The sequence below is a fragment of the Lutra lutra genome, chromosome 6 (assembly GCF_902655055.1).
Source record: "Lutra lutra chromosome 6, mLutLut1.2, whole genome shotgun sequence".
In the NCBI taxonomy this organism is placed as follows: domain Eukaryota; kingdom Metazoa; phylum Chordata; class Mammalia; order Carnivora; family Mustelidae; genus Lutra; species Lutra lutra.
The window spans coordinates 12,221,562-12,233,771 of record NC_062283.1 but is presented as its reverse complement, the minus strand read 5'-3'; the positions used below and the strand labels follow the sequence as shown (position 1 = coordinate 12,233,771).

Genomic DNA, 12,210 nt, shown 5'->3' with positions numbered 1-12,210 from the left:
CTGTAAAATGCCTGATCCTATCTTTTGCTTTTTTTTTTTTTAAAGACTTTATTTATTCATTTGACAGAGATCACAAGTAGGCAAAAGGCAGACAGAGAGAGAGGAGGAAGCAGGACCCCCTGCTGAGCAGAGAGCCCGATGCGGGGCTCGATCCCAGGATCCTGGGATCATGACCTGAGCTGAAGGCAGAGGCTTTAACCCACTGAGCCACCCAGGCGCCCCTCGCTCACTTCTATATTGGGTTATTGCCTTTTTTTTTTTTTTTTTTAAGATTTTTATTTTATTTGACAGAGTTCACAAGTAGGCAGAGAGTCAGGCAGAGAGAGACGGGGAAGCAGGCTCCCCACTGAGCAGGGAGCCCGATGTGGGGCTCAATCCCAGGACCCTGAGATCATGACCCGAGCCGAAGGCAGAGGCTCAACCCACTGAGCCACCCAGGCGCCCCATAATGCCCTCTTTTTATTGGTTTGTATATGCTGATCATATTTTCTGAATACTTGTGTCCTGTGTTTTATGAATTGCTTAACTTTTTCATGGTGTTGTTTAAGGAGTAGAAGCCTTGATAAAAATTACTAGTATTTTTGATTGGTGTTTTTTATGTCTTCCTTAAGGAATCTTTCTCTACCTGGAGGTCTTAAAGGTCTTCCATTGTTTCCCAAAAGAAATAATTTCCCTTTCACATTCAACTCTGATGGAGCCAAAATGTGAATAAAGGTCTTCATCTACTCTTACTCAACATTATACTGGAGGTTCTAACCAGTGTAAAAAACAAACAAACAAAACCATGAAGACATGGAAGTTATGCACATTAGAAAGGAAGAAACTAAACCTACCATCTACACAAAAGAATTCCCACACCCAAATACAAATTATTAGAAAAGAGGATTTCGGGGTTCCTGAGTGACTCAGTTGGTTAAACGGCGGCCTTTGGTTCAGGTCATGATCCCGGGATCCTGGGACTGAGCCCCACATCGGGCTCCATGCTCAGCTCAGAATCTGCTTCTCCCTCTCCCTCTGCCCTTCCCCCCAGCTCATGCTCCCCCCCACAAATAAATAAAAGCTTTTTAAAAAAAAAAGAAAAGAGGATTCAGCAAGATGGTTGAAATGTGCTACAAGTCAAATACTGCAGGTTTGGGCAGATTTCAGGACAATGATGTTCTACAAAAACCGGCTAAATCACTTTACTCTAAAGAGGTGCTTAATTTTATTGAATTTCTTCCTTTGATTGTATATTGTACAACTGGTCCGTTGTATTTTCTGCATCATGTATTTTTCTCCTCTAATATGTTAACATGGTCAATTACATGTAAAAGACCTCTAAGGTCAGGGTGCCTGGGTGGCTCAGTCAGTTAAGTATCTAACTCCTGATGTGGGCTCAGGTCATGATCTTAGGGTCATGAGATTGAGCCCTGAGTCAGGCTCTATGCTGGGCATGGAGCCTAAGATTCTCTCTGCCCCTCCCTGCTCCCCTACTTTCTCTCTCACTTAAAAAAAAAAAAAAAAGAAAAAAGAAAAACACTCTAATGTCAACCTTTCAATCCTGGAATAAACCCGGTGTATAGTATTTTGCTTTTTATGCACTGCTGGCTTTGGTTTGCCAACACAACCACACACTGCCAAAGGTGTCCCCGGTAGAATGCCTTCTATCATCCAATACTCACAGGACATACACATAAGCAGTACAAAGTTCTAGCTAATATTTACCTAGGAAGACTTTATATTTAAGCTTGATACACATTTTAAGACAATGTGCAAGGGGCGCCTGGGTGGCTCAGTGGTTTAAGCCTCTGCCTTCAGCTCAGGTCATGATCTCGGGGTCCTGGGATCGAGCCCCACATCAGGCTCTCTGCTCAGCGGGGAGCCTGCTTCTCCCTCTCTCTCTGCCTACTTGTGATCTGTCTCTCTCTGTGTCAAAGAAATAAATAAAATCTTTTAAAAAAAAAAATAAGACAATGTGCAAGAAGATTCTCAAATTATAAATCAATTACCATCATTAGCATATCACAATCACAGGACAGTACGAGGAGCACATCCATGAAGGAGATGCAGGCCTTCCCGGGGGCTGCTAGTGTTGAGGGATCTCATTACCACACAAAAGCAACTGTTTACAAACAGGCATGTGAAAGGTTTGGTAATCAGAAAACTAGGCCTCGAGCACTACACTCATATGTAGACATTTTGCTGGTTTTACATATATTTAGGCAAGTTGGTTGAGGGTTTAGGGTTGACACAGAACACGTTGTAACTTCTACAATTTAGAATATGGGAAACAGGGTCCGAGCTAGAGTTTTTGCATAGAACATCTGATTTTCAGAAACTGAAGTTAGGTGAAAGATAATGACTTTATTTTGTTTTTAACTTTTGTATCTATATTCATGAATGTGACTAGACTCGATGTCACTTTCTCATACTTCCCTTATTGGGTTTCATTATGAGCTGGGCACAGTTTCCTCTTTTTTTATTTGCTGCAAAAGTTTGTCTAACACTGAAAAGGAAGATTCCCTGAAAGTCTGATAGGAATCTCCTAATTTTGCAGACAGACCTGGTGCTTTTTCAGCAGAAAAAAATTTTTAATCACTACGCTAACATAATTTCTTTAGTGACCACAATATTATTTAGGATTTGAATTGCTTCTAGAACTGGTTTGGGTAAAAATTTCTAGGATTTCTGCCATTTCATCTAACTTTTTGAATTTGTCAGAATTGTTCATAAACTCTTAATCTCACTCTGTGTGATAACTAGTTACATTCCCTTCAATTCTTAAAATTGTTTCTTGATCAGATATTGATCCTAAAATTGTTTTTTGAACAGAGATTTACCGACTGTATTAGTCTTCTCCAAGAACTTTCCACTTTGGGGGCACCTAGCTGGCTCAATCAGTAGAGCATATGACTTAAAAAAAAATTATTTATTTGACAGAGAGAGAGCGCATAAGCAGGAGGAGTAGCAGGCAGAGGGAGAGGGAGAAGCAGGCTCCCTGCTAAGAAAGGAGCCTGACACGGGGCCTGATCCCAGTACCCTGATCCCAGTACCCAGTTGCTTAACCAACCGAACCACCCAGGTGCCCCGAGCATGTGACTCTTGATCTTGGGGTGTGAGTTCAAGCCCCATGGTAGGAATAGAGATTACTTAAAAATAAATAAATAAAACTTAAAAAGAATTTTTCACTTTGTTTAGCTTCTACTGTATTTTTATATTCTATTTCATTTACTTAGTTTATCATCTTTCATTCCTTCTTTGAAGTTTATTCTGTTCTCTTTCCAAATTCTTAAGTCAGATAAGCTCATTCAATAATTCATATGTAAACTGTAAATTTTTCAATACTTTCCCTTCTTTGAGCCATGCATAGTCATAATATTTTTTTAAAAGATTTTATTTATTTGAGAGAAATAGAAAGCATAAGAGGGGAGGAGGTCAGAGGGAGAAGTGGACTCCCCGTGGAGCTGGGAGCCCAATGTGGGACTCGATCCTGGGACTCCAGGATCATGACCTGAGCCAAAGGCAGTTTCTTAACCAACTGAGCCACCGAGGTGCCCCATAATATTTTTTATTTCCAAACACATGGAATCTTCAAACTTGTTTTCCTGACTTTCAGCTTCATCTGCAGTGAGATCAGAGAAGAGTCTGTAGGACTTCCCTTGTGTGAAACTTGCTGAGGACTGCTTTATGCTTCAGCACATGGTCAATTTTTACATGTTCCAGATATGCTTTAAGGAACCTGTATTTTATATTTGTTGGGACAGTACTCTACATTTGCCCATCCAGTGAAATTTGTTAATCACATTACTTAATTCCCCTATATCCATACTTGTTTTATCTGATTTTTTTCCCTTCTCAATTGAGAGGAATGTATTAAAATCTTCCCATCGTGATTATAGATTTATCTGTTTTTTTTCCCCTTGTAATTCTATTTGTCTTTTATTGATCTTCTCCTATATTGTCTTTCCCGCATTCTTTCTAGAATGTTTATTAGAGAAGTTGACCCATATGAGACTCTAACTTTACAGATCCAAATTAGTCTAATACTGGTCATCTCATTTGGTTCAACCTCAAGATCTTCTAGAGCTATTCTCTGTTAACTTGTTTTTCATATTTTCCACTTTATCTCAGAATCCCTTCTACATCACTGTAGTCTTTCTTCATTTGTATATAATTGCTGTTGAAGCACACCCTTGGGGTTTTTACTGTCAGTGTCTTATTAAAGTCATGTTTGATAAAATCTTATTCCTTATTCATTTTTTAATCCATTTTTTAATCTCTATAAAAGCTTTAAAAGACTATGCATTTACCTATTTAATAGTCTGCACCCAATGGTGCAATATCTAACATCCTTTGTAGGTCTAAATTGTACTCTTTGGGTCTGGTGCCTCTCAAACTTTTTTTTTCTTTTTAAACATTTATTTGACAGACAGAAATCACAAGTAGGCAGAGAGGCAGGCAGAGAGAGAGGGGGAAGCAGGCTCCCCGCTGAGCAGGGGGCCCTACGAGGGGCCAGATCCCAAGATCCTGAGATCATGACCTGAGCCAAAGGCAGAGGTTTAACCCACTGAGCTACCCAGGCGCCCCTCAAGCTTTTGAAAATACATTTCTCTGTGTGTTTGCTAATTTTTTTGTAGAGGGGCTGTAGAAAATTAATCTGTAGAAATACGGAGGGACCTAGGTTTATAAAGCTTCATCCATATAGAATTTGTGTTTGCTATTTTTTTTGTAGAGGGGTTGTAGAAAATTAATCTATAGAAATACAGAGGGACCTAGGTTTACAGAGTTTCATCCATGTAGAATTTGTGTTTGTTTCTGTTGGGTGTCAAAGAACATAGTCACGTTTGGTCCTTACATTCTTCAACTCAGTGGTTCGTCAGTCGTACAGGAAGTATAAATTTGTATAAGTATAAATTTGAGCCCCACACTGAAACGAGGCCAAGGCAACAGTAAAGAAATCTAGAAAGGGAGCTGTATTTATTCCAAGCTGTTATGAAGACAGAGAGGTTTCCATGCTGCCTCTTTTTGTAGACAGGGAGCTTTTCTTGCCTACCTTCACCATTCACCAAGAGGGATGCAGCCACTTCAAAAATTCAAAAGCTTTGTGCAGGAGTCTCAGATCCAGTTCCCTACAAAATCTCCTTTCTCCATAGAGCTTGAAAGCTTTTATTTTAGTATTTTACCCCAGGTTCCACAGGTTTTTGTTTTTTTTTTTTTTTTTTTAACAACTCTGATTTCAGTTCCCTGTTCTTTTTTTGTTTTCTTCTTCTTCTTTTTTGGGTGGGGCGGGTTTTCTTTTTTTTTTTTTTGGCCCTTTAGGATTTCCCTTCATTTTTGTGAGCCTAGTGTGTTAAATAATTTTTTAAAAATCTATCCAGCACTGAAGTGTTTTATGGTTACAGGGTTTTTCAAAGTACCTGGTTTACCTTACTACCAGAAACCTATATTCCCTCTTTTCAATAATTTCTAAGAGAAACACTAATGTCTAAATTTTTATCACATGTATTACTCTACTCTATGTAAGTGTTACAGCTTCACTAATTTAGGTAAGTGATAAAGAAAGGTTAAATTAATTAAAAGTCAGAATCACAGAAGTGTTTCTAGAAAGAAGTTTGATTGACATCAAAAGCACAGAGTATTTGACCTTGGCTAATAGAGCTTTCAGTACATGTACCAAATAATTTTTTTTTTTTAAGATTTATTTATTTATTTGACAGAGAGAGATCACAAGCAGACGGAGAGGCAGGCAGAGAGAGAGAGAGAGGGAAGCAGGCTTCTTGCTGAGCAGAGAGCCCGATGTGGGACTCGATCCCAGGACCCTGAGATCATGACCTGAGCCGAAGGCAGCGGCTCAACCCACTGAGCCACCCAGGCGCCCTGTACCAAATACTTTTAATTACAAGTCACTTTTACTCATTATACACTGTACACATACTGCTAGAAGATGAGTGAATTGAGGATGGCCCCTGAAACGTTTACGTTTATTTGTTAAGCAAATTAATGATTTTAGGCATCAGACTCAAATTCAGAGCACTGTACCTAGATGAGCCAAATATTTACTTGTGACTTGAAAATAAAATAATCTCTCTAAGACTAACTAATCTTAGGCTTAGTTTGGAGAAATTACAAAAATGTAATTGAGGGAGTTCCATAATCAACTAGCAAATTTAATTGCAGATATCCTGTAAAATATTTTAATGTAATCCCAAATGTAATTCCTTAGAAACTAGCCTTTAGCACTGCAGACAGATACTTTTCCCACAAGTATAAGATTAGCCGGTTCCTTACCTCCCCAGCACTTGCACATTCCTTGGCTCTTCTGTGAAGTGCAGCCCATGTATCTTCATACCTCAAAAAAGCAAAAAGTAATTCAAAATGCAAATCACATATGAAAAAAAAAGGAAACATCTAAAGATGAACCTGGAACATCCTATGGTATCCTAGGAAAAATATCAACTCAAAAATAATGGGGACACGTCACAGGGACATAGAAGAAACTTGAAGGGGCTTCCAATGGCCAAACCTGGGACAATTTGAGCAACAAAATAATGGTAGTGACGGGTTATAACTCAAGGACTAACACAAACATCCACGAGTTCACAGCAATTTAAATGAATGGGGGAGAGGGAGAAATTCTCCTGTAGACTTCCAATGAACAACTGCAGAAAAAATGATAACAAAGTATCACCACTTGGTAAACATGACAATAATTGTTTCAGGCAAGAATTCTAATGGATGCTAAAATCAGTGAGAAATTATGAAGAGAAACAACATATTTACTACACAGTCTCAAAATATCTCCTTACAGGACACCCATAATTAAAAAGGGGGAAATAGAACAACAATGTAGAAACCAGGCAGACACTCCCCTAACCACACGATCCACGGTAATGAAACATATAAACATGTGTCTATTAATGTGATGCTCTGAGAAGCACACACCATTGCCCTTGTGGTAGTGTTGCCAAAACACCACAGACTTTAATCACGAGGTGGGGGAGCATATAAACCCAAATTGAGGGGTAATTTGCAAAATATCAAAAAGTACTCTTCAAAAGTGTCCAGGTTAGGAAGAACAAAGACTCGGGAACTGTTCTGGATTAATGGAGATGGAGGAGGTACAGTGACTAAATACACCTATGATTCTAGATTGGATCCTGGTCCCAAAATAAGGACACTAGTGGGATAGCTGATGAAATCTGAACGAGGTCTGTAGGCCAGGGAGCAGTGTTAACTTCCTGGTTTCCACAATTGTACTCTTACACAAAGTCTGCAAAATACACAAAGCAATAATTGACAGAATGGAAGGAAAAATAAACCATTCTCTAGGAACAGAGACTTCGATACCCCACTCTTAGTAATGGTTAAAATGACCAGACAAAAGATAAGCAAGAGAGGACCTGAGCACCACAATAAACCAAGTAGGTAGAACAGATATATAAAGAACACTGTACCGGACAACCACAGAATACACATTCTTCTCAAGTGCACACAGGACAGTTTCCAGGATAGATTATCTGCCAGGCCACAAATTAACTCTCAGGAGATTTTTGTAAAGGGGGTAAATAAGAAATCTCTGAAACTCTGGCTCAATTTTGCTAACCTAAGACTGCTCTAAAAAAGTCTATATATTTTTTTGAACAAAAAGAGAATCATACGAAGTATCTTTTTTTGACCACAATGGGATGAAGTTTGAAATCAATGAAAGGAAAACTGGAAGATTTGCAAATGTGTGGAAATTAAACAAATTCTTTTAAATAATCAAAGAAAAAAATCATAAGGGGAATCAAACAATACTAAGAGATGAATGAAAATAAAACCACAACATACCAAAACTTAAGGGACTCAGGAAAAACAGGGCTTTGAGTGAAATTTGTAATTATAAAGGCCTTACATTTAAACAGAAGAAAGATCTCACATCAACAGCCTAACTTCACAATTTAAAGTAGAAAAAGAACAAACTGAACCCAAAGCTAGCAAAAGGAAGAAAAAATAAACACCATGGCAGATAAATAAAATAGAGAATAAAAATAGTGGGAAAATCAATGAAACCAAAAACTGGTCCTTTAGAAAGACCAACAAAATTAAATCTTTAAGTGGACTAAGGAAAAAAAAGAGAAGACTCAAAATTAGAAAAAAAAAAAGTGGGGACATTACCAATTTTACAGGAATAAAAAGGATTATAAGAGTACTATGAGTAACTGTACACCAAAAAAATCAGATAATCTAGATGAAACAGACAAATCCTAGGGCACCTGGGTGGCTCAGTTGGTTGGAGTCTGCCTTCGGCTCAGGTCCTGATCTCAGGCTCCTGGGATCGTGTGTGCTCTACTCCCTCCGTCTCCCTCTTTCTCTGTCCCTCCCCTCAACTCGTGCTCATGTGCACGCTCCCTCAAGTGAATAAATAAAATTTTCAAAAAAAAATTAAAATAATAAAGAAATTCCTAGAAAAACAAAATCTACCAAGACTGAATCCCAAAGAAATAGAAAATCTGGTAACTAGTAAGGAGTTTGCATCAGTCACTGAAAATCTCACTCCTGAATAATCAATGAATCAAAGAAGAAATTAAACAGGAAATAAAAATGTATCCCGAAACAAATGAAAATAGAACATACCAAAACTTATGGAATACAGTTTTAAAAGGGAAGTTCACAACAAATGCCGGCATTAAGAAGATCCCAAATAAACAACTTAACTCTACACTTTAAGAAACTAGAAAAAATTAAAAACAAAAAAAAACTGAGGCTAAAGTTAGAAGAAGGAAGAAAATAATAAAGACTGGAGAAGAAATAAATGAAACAGAATAGGAAAACAACAGAAAAGATTAAACTAAGAGCTGATTCTTTGAAAAGACAAATGCAACTGACAAAATTTCAGCTAGACTAACTGCAGGAAAAAAGAGGACCCAAATCAAAATTATAAATGGAAAAGGAGACATTATAACCGACACCACAAAAATATAAAGAATCACAAGAGACTACTATGAAGTACTATACACTAACAAACTGGATAATCCAGAGGAAATGGAAAAATTCTTAGAAACATACAGACTACCAAAATGGAATCAGGAAGAAACAAAAAGTTTCAATAGTAATTATGAGTAAGGAGATTGAATCAGTAATCAAAAATCTCCCAATGAAGGAAAGCCCAGGATGAGATGCCTTCACGGATGAATTTTACTAAACATTTCAAAAAGAGTTAATGCCAATCCTTCTCAAACTCTTCCAAAAAATGAAGAGGAAGGAATATTCCCAAACTCTTTTAGGAGGCTAGCGGACTCTGCGACCAAAGCCAGTAAAGGACAGTATCAGAAAAGAAAACTATAGACCAGTATCTCTGATGAATACACACGCAGAAACTCTCAATACAATACTAGCAAGTTGAATTCAGCAGCACATTAAAAGAATCATTCACCACGATCTGTTGTGATCTGGGATGTGACGGAGGGAGTGCAGCACGCACATCCCAGGAGCCTGAGATCATGACCTGATCTGGGATGAAAGGATGGTTCAACATCTGCAAATCAATGTGATATACCACATTTCTAGAAAGACCAAAAAAAAAAAAAAAAAAAAAATCCTATGATCATGTCAATAGATGCAGAAAAGGCATCTAACAAAATTCAACATCTGCTCATGATAAAAAATCTTAACAGATTAGGTATAAAAGGAGGATAACTCAACATAATAAAAGCCGTATATAAGCTCACAGCTAACACCATACTCAATAGTGAAAGTTTCAAAGTTTTTCTGGTCCTCAGTCTCACCACTCCTATTCAACAGAGTACTAAGAACTCCTTGCCAGAGCAAGGAGACAAGAAAATGAAATAAAAGGCATCAGAAATGGAAAGGAAGAAGTAGAACTATCTCTATTTGCAGATGACATAATTTTAAATGTAGAAAATCCTAAAGATTCCACCAAAAAACCTGTTAGATCTAATCAACAAATGCAATAAAAGTTGCAAGATACAAAATATAAAAAAAATTGGTAGCATTTCTATAAACAATGAATTATCTGAAAAATAAAACAATCCCGTTTACAATAGCATCAAAAACAATAAAATAATGGGGAATCACCTTAACCCAGAAGGGAAAGATCTCTACTCTGAAAGCTGTTAAACAACGATTTAAGAAATCAAAGATGGAAAATGAATGGAAAGGCACCCCACATTCATGGACTGGAAGAACTGTTAAAGTATCCATACTACCAAAAGCCATCCATAGATTCAATGCAATCCCTATCAAGATTCTAGTGGATTTTTTTTTTCTAACAGAAGTGCAAAAAGCCATCCTAAAACCACAAAGACCTCACCTAGCTGAAGCAATCCTAGTAAACAATAATAAAGAGTGAGGCATCACCTTTCCAGATTTCAAGTTACACTATTGAGCTACGGTAATCAAAACAGTATGGAACAGACATAAAAACAAACAGATCAATGGAACAGAATAAAAGTCCAGAAATAACCCCAAGCATATGTGGTCAACTACTACTCAATGGAAAAGACAGTCTCTTCAGTAAATGGTCCTGGAATAATGGGATATTCACATGAAAAATAATGGCACTCTACCCCTATCTTATACCTCGCCCCAAAATTAAGTCAAAATGGATTAAAGACTTAAGTGTAAGACCTGAAACCATGAAATTCCTAGAAGAAAACATCCATAAAAAGTTCCATGACCTGGGTCTTGGCAATGATTTTTTAGATACGACACCTAAAGAACAAGCAACAAAAAGAAGTGGGACTCTATCAAATTAAAAAGCTTCTGCAGAGCAAAAGAAATAACAAAGTGAAAAGAGCCTAAAGAATGGGGAAAAAGTATTTGCAAACCATGTATCTGGTAAAAAGTTAATATCCAAAATATATAAGGAACATATACAATACCAAAAAACCTCCCCAATAAATCCAATTTTAAAAAATGTACACATTTCCCCCAAAGACAGATAAATGGCCAAAAGGTATATGAAAAGATGTTCAACATCCTAATTATCATGGAAATACAAATCAAAACCACAATGAACCATAGCACCTCCCACCTGTTAGCATGGCCATCATCAGAAAGATGTAACAAATGCTGGGGAGGATGTAGAGAAAAAGGAACCCTCACTTAACTTTGGTGGGACTGTAAACAAGTATAGCCACTATGGAAAATGGGGGACCCTAAAAAATTAAAAACAGAACTACCATTTGATCCAGCAATCCCACTTCTAGGTATTTATCCAAGGGAAACAAAAATGCTAACTCAAAAAGGTTATCTGCACCCCAATGTTCACAGCAGCATTATTTACAATAATAAAGACATAGAAACAACGGCAGCATCCACTGATGGATGAATGGTGTATAGATATACAATATATACAACAGAATATTATTCAACCACAAAAAAATGAGGAAATCTTGCAGTCTGTGACAACATGAATGGACTCTGAGGGTATTATGCTAAGTGAAATACATCAGAAAGAGAAAGCTAACTATGGTGTGATCTCACTTATATGTGGAATTAAAAAAAAAAAAAACTCAGACTCAGAAAAAGAGATCAGATTTGTAGTTACCAAATAAAAGAATTAAAAAAAAAAAAAAAAAAGATTTGTAGTTACCAGAGGCAGAGAGTGGAGGGAGAGGGTACTAGAGGAAGGTGGTCAAATGGTATACACGTCCAGTTGTAAGGTAAGTACTAGGAGCGTAAGTACAACAGGATGACTTCAGTATACTGCTGTGTGAAACATATGGGAGCTGTGAAGAATTCTCATCACAGGAAAAAATTTCTATTTTTGCTCTTTTTGTTTCATCTCTACAAGATAATAAAGGCTAACTTAACTCACTGTGATCATTTCACAATACACGTAAATCAAACAACTATTACTGTACACCTTTAACTTATATAGTGACATATCTCAATTACATCTTAATAAAACTGGAAAAAAAATTTAAACACCTCCCCCAAAAAAGCAAAGCCTGGGTCCTGATGGCTTCACCAATGAATTCTTCCAAACATTAAAAAAACAACTGTCTCAAACTTTTCCAAAAAACTGGAGGAGGGAACACTCCCTAATGCATTCTAGGCCAGCACTGCCCTGATTCCTAAGCCAAAGACACAGATGCTACAAGAAAACTACAGACCAATAAATTTCCTTTATGAACATGGATGTAAAAATCCTCAATAAAATACAGCAAACTGAATTCAGCAGCATATTTAAAGGATATAGGCAACAACCTATGAGGATTTTTTCCT

General features: G+C 37.3%; 1 protein-coding gene across 2 annotated transcripts in view; it reads right to left on the bottom strand.

The window, feature by feature from the left end:
• DTNBP1 (dystrobrevin binding protein 1) overlaps positions 1-12,210 on the bottom strand; it is a 134,093-nt gene that overhangs the window by 103,542 nt on the left and 18,341 nt on the right. For both annotated transcript variants that reach the window (XM_047734114.1, XM_047734115.1), the window contains exon 4: positions 6,268-6,328. In XM_047734114.1, the coding sequence (XP_047590070.1) occupies positions 6,268-6,328 (61 nt within the window). The remainder of the gene's footprint in view (positions 1-6,267; positions 6,329-12,210) is intronic.